This window comes from Sinocyclocheilus anshuiensis, unplaced genomic scaffold, assembly GCF_001515605.1.
Source record: "Sinocyclocheilus anshuiensis isolate Anshui unplaced genomic scaffold, SAMN03320099.WGS_v1.1 scaffold1458, whole genome shotgun sequence".
NCBI lineage: Eukaryota > Metazoa > Chordata > Actinopteri > Cypriniformes > Cyprinidae > Sinocyclocheilus > Sinocyclocheilus anshuiensis.
The window spans coordinates 695,016-715,176 of record NW_015557184.1 but is presented as its reverse complement, the minus strand read 5'-3'; the positions used below and the strand labels follow the sequence as shown (position 1 = coordinate 715,176).

Genomic DNA, 20,161 nt, shown 5'->3' with positions numbered 1-20,161 from the left:
TAATGAATATAAATCTACTGCATCATACGCTAACAATTCTGCATCTCGTTTATGAATTTCAGCTCTGTATGAAAGAAAAATGGTTCAAATAAAGTCAAGTCAGTCTCCACAAATAAGTTCAGAAAACACGGAATAAAATTACTTTATAATTACTTATAGTTCTGGTCTCATGGATATCTAGTTCACTCACTACAAATTTGTGATGCCACCAACCTTGTGAATTTTGTCCTGTAATTACTTCATCACAAAAAATAGGGTATTGTCTCAAGTTTGTTATTACGAAAAAACCTGTGTGGCTTACTTACTCCGGTAAGTTTTATAAAACTAGCCAATCACACACTTTTGTCATGTTTTGTGTGCAATATGCACCAGCTGATCAGTGAACGAACTTTGTGCGGTCTGCAAGCCGAGACTAGAGACTTTTGATCTTGTGATTCAACTGAGATGAAATATATGCTGCTTCCCGATATTCTAGTTTACTAATTGTTCTGTATTTTTCCGCTTTGCCTGCATTTTTATTCAGGCTGCTATAAAATGATATAGCATTGATAGCGCTTCAAATTCCAAGTAATTGTAGTCTGCTTGGATCTTAAAGCTGTTGTTTAATTAGCTGGCAACATAGATGAGCATTGTCTCTGTTGCTAAGGAGGTGGAGGCACTAGGTGTGGTGTCTGTGTCATAACTATGGCATGTTTGGAGGAGCACCCACCTTCCTCTTATGCTTTTTCCATTCAAAATCACCCTGCCTCCCCCTTCAGGTAAAGTTACACTGATTTACACTGATTTAACCTTTCTCATCTCCTTTTGGAGGATGGGGGGCTTCGGTTTGTGTTCAGGGTATTTTAATTTAATTTCAAATGCTTTCTAATGTCTTGCCAAGACAAAATGCCCCCCCGACTTAAGTCCTAACAATACTAATTCCATTTTTATGAAGATGTTTGTTGTTTAAAATGTCTGTTTGAAGAGATTATGGGCAAGCTTGGCCTGCACTCAAAGCACACAAGATCTTAAGGATTCAACAAAACAGACTTCACCCTATTCCAGTCACATTGCTAAACAGTAGCCCCAGGCAGGTCCCGGTACTGGGATTAGCGGAAAACTTTGTAAAAATTCCACTCGTCTGTAAAGGAGGGGGCTGCAAGGCTTTGCAGGTATGTGCGAGTAGGTGGGTAGATGCTGTATGAGGCAAAGGGATACCGATGACGCTGCGACGGACCGCTGCAATTCGTCACGCCTCCACCCAGTTTTTACAAGGAGTGGCGCTCTCATGTTGCACATGGTCCTCCATGAGGAGAACACCTGGGGCTTGTCCCTAAAAAGTGGTCAAAGGTCAAGCACACTCACCCACGTCTAAGATATCCAAGTAGATGACGTCAGATGTTGCGGTTCCGAGTTGGTTGGAGGCCTCCACCCATATCTCGTAGGGCGTGAAGAGGGCGAGGTCACGGGGGATGTAGCATGTATATGGTTCTCCCGCACTATAGTCCTCACACTCCTTTTCTCGTCCGTACCACCTACAGGTGCGCGAATAAGGTTTATTTTCTGATGCGTACTGATAACTGGACACAATACGTTTGTAGTGATACGCCTGCAGGTTCCCTATATGGAGTCTTTTTAAATTATGAGGCAGTGGATAAGCCATATAGTCTCAAATGTGGGAATGATTCCTTAATTAAGGCTTATTGCTCCTGGTTTGGGAATGGGGATGTGAAAATTGCTGTGTGGAATTTGCATTCCATCTGTTCACTGGGCATGAAAGCCAATTATTAATTAAAAAATATATATAAATAAATATAAAAATAACAAATAAAATGTGAAAGACAATACTGAAATGCGTAAAAAATGTTTAGACTAATTTGAAGTATTTAGAAGTAAATTATTTTATAGGATTTTCCCCGTGAAAAAAAAAAAAAAAAAGTGTATGGCATCTGCCCATCAGGAGGGATTAGCACAGATGGTTGGTTTGAGACATCCTTAAACATCCTTCCACTGTCCTCCAGTGAATGGGCATGTAAGAACATGACATATACAAACAAGATAAGGCGTGAATTTGGGAAGAGGCATTGACATGAGTGTGAATGACCTGTGGCACTGACCTGAGCTTATATTTGAGTGTGTATTTTGTCTTGATGAAGGTTTCCCCCTGGCCCCCAGGGGCCCATCTGCAGGTGAGGTCTTTAGTGTTCCTGGACCAGCAGGTAAGATTCACGGGTTTCTCAGGAGGCACTAAAAACAGACAAGGACAATGAGTTTTCACTTAGCTGTCAAAGTGAGTTAGTGCAAAGTGACTCAAGCCTCTTATAACACTTCATTAAAGGTACATGCTGTAAATGCTGAGTTAATACAGAAAATCTGTCAAAAATAGTTGCTTGGTTTGAAGTCAACATGAAACAGTTTATGAATTACAAAAAATACAAATGACAAAAATGAAGGAAGAGATGTGAATTTATTAAACTGAAAATATATATTTGAATTTTATTTAAAAATAATATTATATATTATATATAAATGGATGGATGGATGGATAGCAAGGATGCATTAAACTAAAATTTTATATTCTATATATTATATAATTACTCATAATTATAAGTGATTCTATAAATAATAATAAATAAATAATACAAAAATATAAGCAAGAATACATTAAACTGATTAAAAATGACAGAAACAATTTTACCACTGTTTTACCACTTTACATTCAAATTCATTTTCAAATAATATAAAATGTTTCTTGAGAACCAAATCAGCATTTTGAACACACACTTATCGTAACCACGTCTCTCCATTTCTGGCTTTCAATCTTTTTTCCAAATGACCAGACAGAAACTCGCTTCCTTGACTTTGTCTCGCTCTTGTGTGTGTGTGTGTCTGTATCTGTGTTTGTAATTTTCCATACTGCCACCATTCCATGTAACTTGACAAATGCGGTACATTTGTTCCGTCATATGCGTCAGTCGAGGAAAGCGCCTATAATGGACCACACACAGGTTCTAAAAGCATAACAGTGGAACAGATAGCTATCTTAAGGGGCTTAAACAACTCTCAAGTTCATTGGCGGACAGACAGAAAACATTAAATACTGCAACAACTGTGGCTCAGTGGCAGGGGGTCAAATCATAAAGACTGTCTAATACTTCCACATCTGACCCATATTCCCCAAGGCTCCAGGCTTGCCCACAAAATCTATTTAATTGTATTTAAGTTGGACTGCGTGCACAATCGCCAATTAAACGCACTCGGTAGTTGTACAGGAGCCTAGAGTAAATACGAACAATATGGTAGATGGACTCACTGCCAACATAGATGCAGGAGCCGGCCAGCACATGACCCCCGCTGTTATGGCACACGAGGTTGTCTCCGGAGCGCTGGCGGGACCCGGAGAGCCGCGGGAAGGTGACGCTGAGCACGGTGGGGCTCAGAATACTGTAGGTGCTGCTGGGAAGACGCTTTCCGTTCAGCGTCCAGTAGAGCGAGCCTGCGTGAACACCGTGGTCTGGATTCACTGAGCATGTGGCTGTCAGGCTGGAGCCGATGGGAAGGGCCGGGTCTTGAGGGTAGATTGTAGCCACCTCTGAGGGAGGGCGAGATATAGCAGGTTAGAGCTGGAAAGAGGCAGCACGGTTATTAAGGGCTGTCTGGTTATGGGTGAGCTCACGTTATGTGACGTTAAAGGAGGAGACAGACCGACCTCATGACTAACACATCAAAAAAGTTGATAGTGACAGCCTTAATCAGAGCAATGTGGGATATGCAAGATGATCACAAAAGGAGATAATATCCATTTACTATGAAAGGGAACACTATACTCAGATGGTCCGTCTGACTGTACATTATCCCCCTTATTAGATAGCTACACAACTAAATAAATGCACATAAAATAAAGGAATTATTAAATAAATATATGCACCAGAAATAATGGCTTGAGATTATTTTGTGAGACAATGTGGGGAAAATATTGCTTGCAAGGGTCAGCATTTAAATACACTTATTGTTTAGTGTTCATTAAAAAATTATTTGACCACAGAATGCACATAAAGTCAATAAATTAACATTTAATATATGCAAATGAAACATTGGTTTGAGATTATTTTGTTATGTGAGGCATATAAAACTAGCAGTGTAAAAAATAGTGTTTACCAGGATCAGCATTTAAATACACACATTTTAGTGTTCATTAAAAATTATTTGACCACAGAATGCAAATACAATAAATAATTGAACAATAAATATATTTATGCACATAAAATATTAGTTTGAGGTTATTTTGTTATGTGAGAAAAAAAGATATAAAACTAGCACAGTGTAAAAAATATTGTTAACAGGGTCAGCGTTTAAATACACATATGGTTTAGCGTGAAAATAAATATATGCAAACTAAATATTGGTTTTAGTTTGTTTCATTAATGTGTGAAAAAATATATGAAACTAGCAAAGTGTAAACAATGTCAGGGTCAAACTTTAAATATACATATGGTTTAATGTTCCAGTGGTGTCATTTCTTTGAGTGTTTCTTAAATTTGACATTTATCACTGCACTGAACAATCCCAGATAATTAATACAACAGAAACTCACATACAAATATTATTTTGTAAACCCTTTTCATTATCACTCTTGTAATGTGACAATGTGGAATCCCTCAAAAAATGTGTCAGTGCAGCACAATTGAGTAATAGAGGTGATGAAGGAACTGCCATGTGATTACATGTAATTACATCAAGATGGATAGACAGACTAACCTTAAAAGAGAGATTACATATTCAACACGCCGAAAGGGTGAAATTTCTCTCCGTAACAAAAGGGAATGATACAAATCAGTAATTTTATCTTACAGAATTAATGCAACAGAATCACGATATGGACTTGTATTACTTTGTAACAGTCTTTACAAGATACTGTTTTGATTTAAGTGGATTAAAAAAAACATTTCACTTCAAACCATTTAATGACAGGAGCAATTACAAGTATTTAACGCAGGTGTCTGAATAGGAAATGAGCATTAAGATATTTGGTTTCAGATCAGAAGGTCTCATGAGAGAAGCCTGTATTCCTGTCATCACTAATGCAACGCCGAGAGAAAGTCTGTAAAGCCTGGCTGCACATCTTACCGCTGAGACGGTGAACAGCGGGACCACCCTTTGGACATTCCTGGCCGTGTTGTTAAACCACAATGATCTTTTAAAGGGTTACTTCTGTCTACACATTTTTTTCCTTTTAACTCTGTTTATATTTCACTGAGGCCCAGAAAAGCCAGCCTGACGCTTTTGCATTTAATGTTAACTAGAGGAGAGGGAAGTGTATTCTGTCAGTGGCTGTATTGCACTTCACTTTCTTAATCCCCTGCCTGGCACTGAGGGTGTGAATGAGGCAATACTTAATTAGATGCAATTAGTCTCAATCTTCCCCTCCACCAACACCTGCGAATGTCACGTAAGGGGAATGTGCTAAACGCTTGCATTGTAAATGTATTTCACAATAGCTATTAATAATTTAGCCCTTTGTTATTTACAACGCAATTATGCCCTTTGATCCGGTTACATTGTTCTCTGCTATTCATTAAAAGTAAATTAAACTTTCACAAACACCTATATTTCACCAACACTATGAACAGAATCCATCGTCTCTGTGATAAGTGCTGATTTGAGGTGAACTTTTTAATTCTGTCACATATGCATTACAAAAATAAGCATAAGAAGCATGATGTCAGGGTTTTGTTGTGGTTCATAAGGCTGAACCATCCACGTGTTAAATGAATTATGCTCTGACCTTTTGAAATTTTAACCTCTAGCAGACTTTTTCAATATAGTGCAATAAGTTGCGCCGATACAGATATCATCAGTTGTTCAATTTGTTGAACCAGGCAATTTACAACAACAGCATTGCTATGTAAATAAAACACTGAATGCTGTTTTCTTAAAACTTTGCATACAGGTCAATGGCGTCCGGATCTATTAAATTTATTAAAAATACATTACAAATGCAAAGCTATAAATTACCTTCTGATGAACATGTTTCCAACTTTTGAGCTAAAAATGAACTCAGTTAAAATTACATCATTTTGACATTTTGGGGGGCTTAATGTGGTGTAACTTTCTGGAGACCGTAAAAAAGAAAAGAAAAGTGATCTTACAATGTTGGGAAAACTTGTCCACCAGATTAACGTCCAGGGTAACCAACATGTAAATAGACAATTTTGTTTTATTGTGACATGAAAACTCTAAAATAATATTTTATATCACAGAGAAGATCTATCTAAACCATCATGCATGTGTCAGGATTATTACGTCAAAATGGATGTTTTGTTTAGATAAAAAATAAAAACCATTGTTTTGCCGAAAAAAAAAAATACTAATCCAATAAACATTACAACAACCCAGGCACGTTTTTGACCTATACATAAAAATATTGTGTTTTGCAGATGCAGGATACTTAAAAATTCACTTAAAGAGGATTTTGTTTTATTATCGCTGTAAATAACTTAATTTACACTGTATTAGAGTTTTAACTTTCTTTCTATTCTGTTTACTAATTTTAATTCAATACTGAACGCCTCAAGTTCCGAAACAAACCCCATTCGATGAAGAAGGTACGTAAGAACACATGTAACACACATACAGAGAGAGCTATACATTTACTCACGGGTTGAAGACGACAACACGCCGGCAGCACAGTGGAACAAAAACAATAAGCAGATCATCTTACGAAATAAGTTCGCTTTCTTTCTTTTAGTTCAAGAGAGTGTATTTGGACTATGCGGGAATATTTGAGACACGCATGCCACACCGAGTCCAGCTCCAGTGCACCCGAAGAGTTGATCCCAGCGTCAGTTCCTGAGCTGCTGGCGTCTCGCAGATGTTCCAGAAGACTGAACTTTAAAAAATATCCGCCAAATGTTCTGTTAATGCGACGATGCATTCGTCCTCTTCATTTAGCCTACTTTTGGCATCGTTTACCGTGCTGAGGCTCTCCACTGCTAGGAAACATCCAAGTTTATACTTTGCAAGCTCCTCCCATGTCTTCCCACACAGTTCCAAGTCATTTTTGCCTCTTTCGTTTTATTCCTCCCTTCTTTCTGTCTGTGCCCTCCGCTTGTTTCGAGCAGGTCTTGTACCTAGAGCAGTGTAGTATCTTTTTCCTTGTAAAAGACCTGTGGGCCAGAAGAATATCTTACCTTCAACCTTGTTATGGATAATCATTTCAAGTTGAGCAATTCCATTCTGTGACAGTTGACTGGAAGAAGTAACAATTTAACTCACTTTCTGCACCCCTTGTATCTGACATACTGTCTGTTCATTTGGATATTATAACTTTATTTGAACAGAACTGAAGAAAAGGCAGATAATGTGATCCAAAATAATATTCTTTTCTATATTCCAAATGTTCCACGAAATATAAAAAGAAAATGTTTGCAAATATTTTATAACATTTTGCCAATAGTTTCTAGAAAAAGTGCAATACAATTCTGTAAATGATATAGAATAATTTAATTAAAATTATATAGAGAAAGAATTATGACAGTAAAAAACAATATTTATTTATTATTATTAAATTAAATTTATTATTTATTATTAAAACAATAAAATTTGATCAAACTTTTTTTTTTTTTTTTTTTGCTGTACAAAGTTTAAATAAATGGAAAATGATCAATTCAATACCAACGCCTCAAAGTTGTCATGACTAATGTTTGACTAATGGTGGTTATGAGCAGATGGAGATGTGGTCCTAGCCATTGAGTCACCCACTTGGTGAGAAAGTGTATTTTGAAACAATAACCATGACAGTCAGTTCGCCCGTGGGTCAGCAAGCCACAAAGTGGCACTTTATCTATTGTAGAAAAAAATGCTTGTTAATGCCGGATTTACCGTTAGTTCCACGCTGGTTCTGTCTCATAAATGAGTGAGTGGACTTCCTTTACATTTATCACCATACAATGCTATAACAAGAGGGATGTCATCCAAAGTCTGTGAATGGGGACAAAGACCATTCATCTCACAGAGTCCTCAAGGGAAGGGAGAACTCCCACCACATTCATTAATTCTGCCTTTATCCTATAACTTCATGCTTATGTCTTCTGCACTTCTAAAGACCTTGTTCCTAAATATATTCTACTCTTCCAAACAGTTTACTCATGCATACGTATTATGTCAATTATACAAGAGTCAATGCGTTCTTAAGAATGTTATGTCATATAAATAGCGCACCTCAGGAAATTTACATTTACAAATCAAGATGTTGTAATCACAACAACCTCTTAAGATTGGCTTAAGATAAATGAAAGCCATACAAACGGATTAACAAGGTATAATTATCTGTGAATGAAGTAGCTGTTCCTGGGAAACACACGACTGGCGGAACTGACATGCACGTGGTCATTTTACACAGAAATAAGCTCCAGATTTCAGAGGAAATGGTCTTACTATCATCTGCCTCAGATCTTTGAGTCTTTAGGAATATAATCCAGTCCATTAAACGACTTTGGATCAACTTGAAGGGCGAGGAGTGATTATACTTTTCGCCAAATCCTAAAAGATGGGAAAATAATCCAAAACATTAGCTATGCAGATCAACTGCAGGGGAGGAAGAAAAGGAGTTCCTCCAGCATTACAGTATCTGAGTGATGTGTTAAAAGAGTTCTGCTTTGGAGACAGAACAACAAAGATAGTTAGAAACAGAAACGCAAACAAGAACTTCCTCTCGGCAAACGAATTGCAACGTAAATTTCTCGGCCAATTCGCTGACCGCATCTGATTGGACACATACCCAGCTAGGTGATGCCTATCCAGAACATGACTTACACTTTAAGGAACTGTCTGTATCTAAGAGGACATTTATCCTCCAGAAGCCTGCTCTGAGACAGCACAACACACCATAATGAGACAGGGAAGCATTGATTACCGGGACCCTGTGATTTAGTGGGTGAGCTCTGGCATGTGGAACAAATTATCCCACCATAAAGATTTCAGGGGGAATTCTCTTCGGGACGGAGGCTTGGACTCGCAGCATTCAAGCCGAGTGTGAAAGCATTGGCTGCTTTGTTTTGAAGCACCCCGAGGAACCCAAATTGGACATGCAGTAATATAATGATGATTACCCAAGAGGGGTTAAACCTTAGTCCAGCACACCTCAGCATTTTATGTCCAATCAACTTGGCCGACACAGAAACCCTCTTAAAAATGTCTGGAAAGCTGGGAGAGGCTCCAGCTCTGCGAAACATGTGCTGAAATCACTGTAAATCAAGCAATTTCCTCTTAATACACAGAGACAGTCACTGACCCCAGCGGTACAATCCTCACTGATTGGGAGAAAATGTTTGTTTGAAGTAGGGTCAAAGCCTTTCCAGACTCGGTTAAGCTTTGTTTATATTGTAATGTATGTTACAACGTATTATTTCTTTAAAGAATGGATAAATGTGAATTAACATGGAATGAACAGTCGAAGAAATACAAATCAGATCATCATTCCTGACGAATACTCCTGACATAGTTTCTAAAGCCAGAGAAGCACCTTTGGCAGGCCCCCAATAATGCATGACAGATGTATATCAACCATACACTCTGTGATGGCAAGATCTAGCAAATCTGTAGCCAAAATTCCCAAGAGACTCTGAGTTGTTAACTTGCTCTTTCTCCTCATCTCCATCTGGATTCAATGTGCTGGGTGAAATGCATCGACAATCAAACAAGAAATTTCACCCTTCATTCTCTTCTTTTGCCAATTCTTTATTCATTCCCCAAATGCTGTATTTACTTTCTCTATCCTCTTTAGGTTATGCAAACCCTGCAGTATGTCCTGCATTACTGGAATGTGTATAATCATGTATTTGTGCTACTGTACTCTTTGTGAAAATGAAAATATTTGGAGAATGTATTGTTCAATTCAAATGCATGACTCAAAGTTGTAAAATATCTCAACATGACGCCCCTGGTATGCTTAAGAAAAAGCTAAACTAAAATGAGATTTAAAAGTCAATGCATAATATGAACATATAGGCAAAATAATGCATAAATAAAAACTATTTTGTGGTCATTTACATGCTCTAATTGTTCTGATGCTGTTCAGATCTTTAATTATATACAATGATACTCTCTTTTATTCTGCACTTTCTTCAATGTTACGATCAGCTATTTGAAAGTATATCTACAGACACAAAGACCAATATCACAGTGCATAATTAAAGCAAATCTAGGCAATGGAGCTGCATGCCATTCAAAAGCAACCATTAGAGGGAGCACAAACACAATGTATTTGACTCAATTTGAGCTAGAATTATTTTTAGGATTGAGAATTATAGAAATGAGAATTTGACAACAACTGATAATACAAACTCTAAAGTTGTCAGGCTATGCAAATAATCGTAGCGTATATAAACTAACATGTTATTAAGCAAATCTTCAATTGCTAAAAAATTTAAAAGAGTTTCATTTGGTTACTGTTTTTTTGTTACTGTCTGACTAATCAATATGCAAATTATTTTGATACACATTACAAACGAATCTGTGAAGCAGTCAAATACAATGGGTTTTATATAATAAACATATTAAGAAACAAGTAGGGAGGGTTGCATAATGGGATGGGGCTGCTCTGCATGGAGGGTTATCAGTCAATCTCATGTTCTGTGTCACTGTGCTGTTAGGCATTTCCTTTATTCTCTTGGCACTGAATGTGTACATGAAAGAGCACACCTGATGACCTGCACACATTGCAAAGAAGCGGATTTCATATTATACAAGCATAGGACAAAGTCCATTATCTTCTTGTGCAACATGAAATAACACACACACACACACACACACACACACACACACACACACACACACACACATCTACACCTGTAATTAACAGCAAATTATGATTTTATTGTTATTCTAAAGTGCTATACTAAAGTTTGCATGGCGAGCATTAAAATGTGTCATTTTAAAGATGAGTAGATATTATAATTATTATAATATAATGATTATTATAATCATATCATAATTATCATAATAAATAAATACTAATTGATTCAATGTGTAAAATGCATTCACAGAACTAAGAATGACAAATTCAGTGCTAACACTGCCATAAGAAAACGCTTAGCATATGTACCTGATCTTTCTAACAGTAAACTTTGCTTCCTTTGTTGGAACATATTTGCTCTGGTACCTCCTGCTCTTGGTGGAATTTACATGGAAAACAATGTTTGTGCTTCAATAACTTCCTTAAGACCATGACAAGGCAAGAATCAGTAAAACAAACCTCACAAATGCTGCTAAGGTCAAAGGCCTGGGTGTAACCCAACAAGGAATATGATCTTCAGGAAGCCTTGGAGGAATCCTGACTGTAAAACGATCTGCTACAGTATCTGCCAGAGATCCATAAAATCTGATTGCTATATAAGAACAATAACAAAAGAGAATGGACTCTTAATAGTATGGATGTAAATATGCAACATTTTACATATAATAATATGTAATAGCCATATGCATAGCTAATATAGTATGAGTAAGTTGTTAAGTAATAATTTAAATTGTTGAAGGTAACTAATTTCTGTTAAACATTTTCCAGTTTTAATTGTGGAATTTTACTGCACAGGTTTGTGTCAACATTGTTAATGACTATGTTTGTAGGGGCAAACATGAGACTGAAGTTCCCTGCTTGAAATGTGGATTAGCTTGTTCATTATTGTGGAATGCCACTCACCGTATATTCTGACTCACAGAAGCCTCAGTGACAATTAAAATCCCAACAAGCCCAAACAAATACACTGCAAATACAAATTTCATCTAGGATTTGGAAGAGGGTTTCCCAGTGGGTGTCTGTTCTTCTTGCATAACAACCTTAAGGATTTTTGGCAAAGAACATGCCAAATTTTCCAGACCGTGAAGCATTCAGAGATGGATTATCTGAGAGGTATATTTAAATGACAAATGAGATCAACTGACAGTCCTCGATATCTTTGCTTTCGATTTGTCAGTCAGCCTGCATTAGGTCCCACTGGCGTTCAGCTGAACAGAGGAGTTGCACAGTCATGCTGATGTCAATGGCACTCTGTGTTTGGACGGGTGCCAGCGGGAGTGCGCGTTGGGGAGCGTGCACGAGCCTACTTCATAGAGTGTGTTTGGAAGCGCGCGCGAGCGTGAGTGAAGGCGTGTACGCGCGTTTGCCCTCACACAGTCAGTTGGCAGCTGGAAGGCGGCGGAGCTTCGCGACACAGCAAACTTTCGATTTTTTTGTGTGTGTTTTGCTTTGACGTTTTACGCGCCAACTGCTGGAACGTTCTGTTCGTGAATGCGCGCGGAGGGCATTCCCCTCTTTACTTATTCATCTCTTTTTTAATTCGAACAGCGTCGTTCTTTATATAAAGCACCTATGACAGTACGTAAGTGGAAGTAAGTGAAGAACTGTCGCCGGTTCCTGATACAAGGTGAGTGCTTTTAGCGGGTGTAGATGGAGGATTGCGTTACATTGTTGTCGATGGACACCAGAACTAACTAGAAAGCGCGCGCTTGACAGCTGTTGAACTAATAGAAGTCATTTTGCTTCTTGCCTTATCAGCACAATTTTATCAGGGTTGCCACAACCAGCCCATGGGGTGATGATGTCACAACTGTTAACATCTTGAATGAGTGCTTCTTGTATTTTTCTCCAAATTAAAGTACTGTCAGAGTAGTTCAGTTCTTTATAATGCTTAAGCAATATCACACACGAGCAGTGCTTCTGTAGTAGCATTGTAACGTTACAGACTCGCAGGCCGCAGGTAAATATCAGTTTTACTGATTTCTGACCAGCATGATTGCTAGTGTACTATTATGCAGTAGTTATAAATATCCTGTAACTTACGTTTCACACAAAGTTTGGCGAGTTAGTTCGTATATTTCTTTTCAGCCAACGAAAATAGTTCCGAACATGCCAAAGCTTCAAGATTTGGGTGTCACCAAGCAACGCTCAGGCTGAAAGCCGGACTGGATCAGTGTGTATTAGTGGAGCGGAACGGCCCCTCCCACGCTCAAAGCTTTCTGCAATCACTTGGCTTGAACTTGAAGTCTACTCCGGGTTTTCTATGTTCTGCGCTCTGTACAAGAAACCCGTTCCGAGCGATCGTGGAGCTATGTTATGTCTTACACCGAAACTCAATATATTGGAGATTGATATTGGAGCTGACAACCACGTGACCACAATCTGGCGTAAAAGATGGACTTTTTTAATTTAGTTTTTTTTTTGTTTGAGTATGGTAATTCCTGTGTGAAGCTCACATGAAACATGTCAAAATCGACATTGCAAATTTTATGATTTTTTAATTTTTTTTAGTGTAAATACACCCAAACGACTTATAATCACTTTTGACAATGACTCTTAATAAATAAATAAATAAAAACAAAATTCATAAAGTATTATTTGCAGAGATAAAATGTAAAAGCTATGGCTGTAATGGGGCACAGCAGATTTGTAGGTGTTGTTCTTTTTGACCACTAGATGGACACTAATTGTAAAAAAAAACAAAAAATTTTTTTATTTGAGTAAAAAACCCTTTTATTATGCGGTTAAGCGAAACTGCTTAGCAAAGCTTCCTTTTGCTGTAATCATTACAACTTTATTTCCATTTATGAGAGACACTGCTGTGCCAGTAGGTGGTGACATGCAACTGTTTTTATGAGCAAATCATTAAATCATACATTCAGCGAACTAGTTCAAAACACTGATTCATTTAATAATAAAACAACTGCTTTGTGTTGATTGTCCCCTTTTTAACTGCAGCTATTTTCATTGACAAAGCACAAATAGACAAAGTAACTGGCAGTATTGTCTAAAATGTAAGTTACTCAACGCTAACTGATAGTTAAAGTTCAGAACAACAGCACTCTTGCTTGTGTGATATTGCTTAATTATATGATTCTGTTATTTTGAATTAATTGTTTCCATGCTGATTTGACAGGTTAAAGTGCTACGTGCACATATGATTATGTTATAGACCATTCTGCTGCAGTAGTTCAGATTTTTCACTGGAGCTTCCAAAAATTGTATTTTTAGCAGCAAATTGTAATGCCTCAGTTTATGTGCAGCAGATTAGTTTAGTTAGATTAGTTATTTACTCACCAATAATAGCTAGACGTTATGTAAGGGATAAAGTACAATTAGCTGGTTGTTATTATGACATAAACCTCCAACTGGGTGACCAGGCAGGACCTCATAAGACATAGTGGCAAATTGCAGCACTGTTCTGACTGTTCAGTCAACTGTCCCGAAACTCACTGGCCCTGGGCCATCAGGTGATCCTTATTGTCCTAAGCTACTTGAACTGGTATTAGTCATCTCTCTGTGAGTCACTTTGCAGTACATTCCTATAGTGTGTGCATGTGTGACAGAGCACATCTGACTCTTTCCAAGATAACTAGTAGATTACAACCATTGTGCAAGGAATTCAGAGTACTTAGAACTTCATCTGAACAAAGAATTTCACATCAGCCTGATTCTAGGCCAGTGATCACCACCCTGCCATGTACCCAGTGTCTTTATGATTCACAGTTTTCCGCGTAGTCATGAACACCTTCCAGACTGCTCATAGACTGACTTACTCTTTATCAGGGCAATGGAGATGTGTCATGGTGCAGTTATCAATGAGGTGTTTTGTCCTCTTGCTGACCTCAGCTATATAACTGTGACACAGTGGAATCGCACTCGCCCTCCCTCTCGCTCTCCTTGGAAATCCCATAAGTGATGAGGACTTTGTTTTATTAAAGGCATAGCCAGCCCAAATTGAAAAATCTGTAATTATTTACTTACCTCATGCAATTCCCAACTTGTTTGTTTTGCAGAGCACAAAAGTAAAATTTTAAAAGACTTTTTAATCAGTTCATGTGACCACATCTGTCAAGCTCCATAAAGAACAGAAACACTGCAAGGCACAGTGGACATATCATAGAGTTTTTTTTAAAGTCTGTACATGATCAGAGGCTAGACATGATTTTTGGTGGAAAGTAATATCAGTGAATAACTTTGAAAGAATAGGAATACTGCACACAAGTAACATCACTACTTTTTTGTGTTTTCTGTTCTTTTTGGAGCTTGTCAGATGTGGCCACTATATGAACTGGCTGCATTTGCATGCACTCCTATAATGCAGTTAGAGCAGTACTGCGGTTAAGTTGGAGCTCATGTAAACAGGATACTGTGATTATGTTAGTGTGATTATGCTTATAATCTGAGTAACCATAATTGCAGTAAAATGCACATTTTAATCACACTTATATGAGAGTGTATATGCTTTAATCGCATTTATTGCACTCTTGCCAAAGTGTGCTTTTTTATTAAAGAAACAGAAATGATAATGTACAAACACTTTCAGAGAGCATTATAGAGCAGGAAATTGACAGAAATGTACTATTTACAGAAAATTTCACATGTACCACCAAACAAGAGGAAAAAACCAGAGGAAAAGCAAAATGAATTAATAAATTTAATGAAAATAAAATAAATATTATTTATAAATTTCTAATAAAAATAGTGAATGAATATATAGGCCAAATAAAATGAAAACATTGATAAGTAGAGGAAAGCACGCTAAACCTCATTAATTGGATCATCCCAAAAATGTATTTCATATACCGGTATATATAATATAAATATCAATATATCAATATAAATATTGTTTCAAGAATTTGACACATTTTTATTACTAGTTAAGCAGCAAGTGTACATGTGCTAGTGCTGCATACGAATGAGGTAGGTTTATTACTCTAGAACATTTTTGCATTTGTCAAATGAAACCAGCAACAAACAGTATTTGAATTAAACATTTAATGTTATAGTTTGGGGAACAAGTGAACAGGTACAGATAAAACCACATTTATTAGCGAGTAATCAAAGTAGCCTTGAAAAGCAGGATTGAAAATTGGGGTTTGCCTGTGTCATGTAAACGTATCTTAATCCAAGTAATTCCTCACCCTGACTAATGGTGTACATGTAAACATAGCCATTGTATAGAAACTGCAGTGTAAAGGTACTTCAAAAATGTCAACCGTTTTGTTCCATAGACACAGTATGTAGGCTTCGAACGACGTGAGGCTAGACAGATAATGACTATGCATTTAATTGCATCATCCTCCACAGCTCAACATGGTAGTTAACCAGAACAAAAGTTCACCTGGCAGCACCTTCCACAAAAAGTTCCAGCTTTTCACTTTCTGTTCTATAATTTTTCAAATAACCTGACACTCAGCGAGTTAATGGTTAATCCCACCAAAGCCATGGTACTAATGTGCACAGCACAGCATGTTAACGTTCTCTTTAAAGTCCGGCTTAGAAATATGGCATGTGGGAGCTTGACACAATGAGCCTTTATGAGGGATGGAGGCCATGACTGAAGATGCTCTCTTAGTTCTAAAAGAAGCCGTTGCTGGCAGTGTTGTCTTGTGATAAACCCTGCTTTAAGACAAATAAGTGTGTCCTCAGCACTCTGGATTGTGCAATAAGAGCAGCAGAGATGACCTGCAAGTGTGGGACGTTACATAACCCATGAAAAAAATTAGCTTCTGATGTGCAACAACTTCTAGACTGATCAACAACAGAGACTTTGGCCCTCACTTGAAAACCATGTTAGTGTGCACAAAGGTCTTTTGATACACTATTCCAACTATTCCAGTTGTGCCACAAGCATGGTTTTCAAAGTATTGTCTGTATAACGCAGGAAATCACATGTTGCGTCTGTGAATAAGGGTGTGGCTTGGCTGTTTTCGTTTTTTTTTTAAGTCTACTTGACATCCGTCAATGAATAGGGAAGTGAAACCTGATTCAGCCAAGTCTGTGCAACTGTCAGCATAGACTGTAATTAAAGACAGTTTCATGTACACATTGTTATAGCAGAAATTGCCTCTTAAGGATTTATGTAATGCTGCCATTGTATTCCTTGTATATCGCCTGTTCCATGTAGTGTTTGTTTAGTTTTATATCTAAGATATCTTCCTCGATCATCTTGGCTATATTCAATTATGCATTTGATAAACAATGAAAGCACTGGAGAGATAAACAAAACATTTCTCAATGTTGTATCTCTGTTTTTCACAGGGTGAAAAGAGCTCGAACCATCTCAGAGAACAATAACCTCTTGGAAGAAAAGAATATTGCATTTTTAATGTGTGTGCTTAAAATAAACTTTAAGATAACTTTGCTTGTACATCCTCTAGAGTATAAAAATAAAAAAACTTTTTACCTCATCTATACAAGGCAAATAGCAGCATTTGTCTGATTTAAGGGAAACAGCGTGTAATATTTCAACAATGCCAACTTGGCTTGATACAGAAACTTGGTATGGTGGACTTCTAACCAGGCAGAAGAAACATGGCTCTCTATCCCCAAGCGATCATCAGTTGTGCCTTTATTTCTTCATGACACGTGGATGGATTTAGACATTGTTCCACTGCAGTCGCCATCCATTTCCTACTTATATCAGTGACATTCTAGGTCTCGGAGAATGATATGTCCAAGAAAGAAGAGGCCCATCAAAGATGAGGATTTCTCTGCCATCGTGGTGCCCTCCATGAGGGGTCATGGTTACTTGGATTACACAGTTGAAAGTCATCCCTTTAGAGCCATGCAGATCATGGATGAGCTCCGCCATCATGAGTTGCTCTGTGATCTGGTTCTACATGTAACTTACAAAGACAAGATAGTGGATTTTAAGGTAAGCGATATGGAATTTGGTTGCAAATGTGCAAGAATGCTTGAATAGCATGTTTAAAAGGATCAATGCCATAGAAAAGCTGTTTTATTCTACTTAAAGTGCAATGAGACCTACTGTTTCAGCACAGGTCAATTTTTTTTTTTTGCTTTAATGGAATTAAGTATCTCACAGTTAACAACTGCATAATGGAGAACAATGTTAATAGACAGTATTTTTAGGTACTTAGGTTTTTCGGGGCTATTTTGGTTGACTGGGTTTGAATCAACATCACAGACTTTTTCCATGCACTGTACAGTGCTCGTCTACATCAGTATCTCAGTTATTCATAAGACTGTGTGGCCTTGACCTGTGAGAAAGCACTGTCTCATAATTGATTATACATGACTGACAGCTTTGAAATATTTTGCAACAAATATTTATTACGTAAAGATTTCTAGATTTACAGAGAGGTGGATTATGATACATTTAAGTCCAGTATGAACAGATTAAACTACTTACATTTGTGAATCAGTACTCAAAAGTTATTAAAAATGTAAAACGGCATTCATATGCACTAGAGTTCATAAGTTTAAGGCTAGTAAGTTTTTTTTTCAGTTTTTTTAAGGAAGTCTCTGCAAACTTATCAAGGTTGCATTTATTTATTCAAAAGTGGAGTAAAAGCAGCAATGTTGTATAATATTATTAGATTTTAAAATGACTATTTTAATATTGTGTTAATGTAATTTATTCCTGTGATGGCAAACCTGAATTTTCAGCAGTCATTACTCCAGTCTTCAATATCAGATTATTCTTCAGAAATCAGTATAACATGCTCATTTGTTGTTCAAGAAACATTTTTTTCCCAGGAGTCTTTAGGTTCAAAAGAACAGCATTTATTTGAAATAAAAATATTTTGCAATACTGTAAATGTCTTTAACTTTTGATCATTTTAATGCATCCTTGCGGAATAAAAGTATTTAACTTACCGACCTCTGAATGGTAGTGTATATTTTCTATGCAAAGTACAAAAGCAAACATTATTATAAAATTAAATATTACACACAAGCATTAAATTATTGCTATAAAAGGGCCTGTGTAATTTATTATGTGCTTCAAAAAATATGTTTGTGCATTCTTCATATTGTACATTCTAATGTTTATAGGTTTTAGTGTTTTATTTTTAGTTTATTTAGACAGAATTTTAATATTATCCATATATAAGGTATTGCCTTTAACAATACAAAAAAGGAGCTTATTATATCAGTTAGATTTAATATCAGCACATCCCTTTTCTTCTCTAGTATTTAGTATAGTAAACTACATAGCGTTCACTGCTTGAATATCAAGAAACAGGTTCAGCGTGTAATAGTTATTTTTAATATGGTATGTCCCTGGCACTGCAAATTACAGTGCACAAAGATAAATTGTCCTCATTACAAGTGTGGAATTATGTTAGTACATGTTAAGGCATTTGATTGTAATTACGAGAACACGGCACATACGGCTCTCATGATTTAATTTCAGGTGTTTCCTGCCTGTTTTTTTTACCCCAGGTGCATAAACTGGTGCTGGCTGCCTGCAGTCCTTACTTCAAAGCCATGTTCACCAGTAACTTCAAGGAATGCCATGCCTCGGAGGTCACCCTGCGAGACGTGTGCCCTCAGGTCATCAGCCGCCTCATTGACTTTGCCTACACCTCCCGTATAACAGTGGGCGAGAAGTGTGTTCTTCACGTCCTCTTGACTGCGATGCGCTATCAGATGGAAGAGGTGGCCAAAGCATGCTGCGATTTCCTCATGAAGAACCTGGAGCCATCAAATGTCATAGGCATCTCGAGATTTGCCGAGGAGATCGGCTGCACCGATCTTCACCTTCGCACACGAGAGTATATCAACACTCACTTCAATGAGGTGCGTGCCCCGTGGACTCCGTTCACCGAAGTGTCAGTTAGCAGCGATCGATAGTTGCCACCTGCTGTGCTCTCTTAAGTAACTGTACTACTCAGCCATTGACCTGTAACAGTTAGTCTATGAATGAATGAAGGCTAGAGAATGGCGCTGTGTAGCTAATTGCTTTGTCGATGGAACTCAGGTCTGTCTTGCAGATGGATATTGATTCGTATAAATTATCCAGCTGTCAAATGAATCAGGAATTACAGAAATTGTTCACCCAAAAACTATTATTCTATCATAATTTGCTCAACCCACATTATTTTCTTAATTCATTCGTAAATGGAAAATATGGGATGTTAGGTAGAATGTGCAAGCTGCTCTTTTCCATACAAAGAAAATGGATAGTGATTCATACTATCATGCTCAAAAATGACCAAAGTAAATGTGCTCCACACAACTCCAAGCAATGGACCCTTTAACAGACTGCATTTCTTCAGTTATTAACATCATAAATCCAGCACTGAATGTTTTTATTTTTTCACTTTAAAAAAAAAATAAATAAATTTTATTACCTTGGTGTTAAATTACAGAAAACTAGTTAACACTTTTTCCAATGTTTATATATATATATATATA

General features: G+C 37.2%; 2 protein-coding genes across 5 annotated transcripts in view; one reads left to right on the top strand and one right to left on the bottom strand.

Moving 5' to 3' along the window:
• Window positions 1–15,429, bottom strand: part of LOC107678692 (cytokine receptor-like factor 1) — a 22,124-nt gene extending 6,695 nt beyond the window's left edge. Inside the window, exons 1-6 of one of the 3 annotated variants that reach the window (XM_016474059.1) lie at window positions 12,818–15,429; window positions 11,234–11,366; window positions 6,638–7,145; window positions 3,293–3,571; window positions 2,097–2,226; window positions 1,345–1,514 (exon numbers count right to left, since the gene is read on the bottom strand). In XM_016474059.1, the coding sequence (XP_016329545.1) occupies window positions 1,345–1,514; window positions 2,097–2,226; window positions 3,293–3,571; window positions 6,638–6,695 (637 nt within the window). In that variant the 5' untranslated portion in view covers window positions 6,696–7,145; window positions 11,234–11,366; window positions 12,818–15,429. Of the gene's footprint in view, window positions 1–1,344; window positions 1,515–2,096; window positions 2,227–3,292; window positions 3,572–6,637; window positions 7,146–11,233; window positions 11,367–11,677; window positions 11,720–12,817 lie in introns of those variants that run through there. The other 2 variants (XM_016474060.1, XM_016474058.1) reach the window with 2 other exon arrangements.
• Window positions 12,092–20,161, top strand: part of LOC107678690 (kelch-like ECH-associated protein 1) — a 16,618-nt gene continuing 8,548 nt past the window's right edge. Inside the window, exons 1-3 of one of the 2 annotated variants that reach the window (XM_016474056.1) lie at window positions 12,092–12,401; window positions 17,039–17,654; window positions 19,187–19,543. In XM_016474056.1, coding sequence (XP_016329542.1) covers window positions 17,445–17,654; window positions 19,187–19,543 — 567 coding nt within the window. In that variant the 5' untranslated portion in view covers window positions 12,092–12,401; window positions 17,039–17,444. Of the gene's footprint in view, window positions 12,402–15,623; window positions 17,655–19,186; window positions 19,544–20,161 lie in introns of those variants that run through there. The other variant, XM_016474057.1, reaches the window with a different exon arrangement.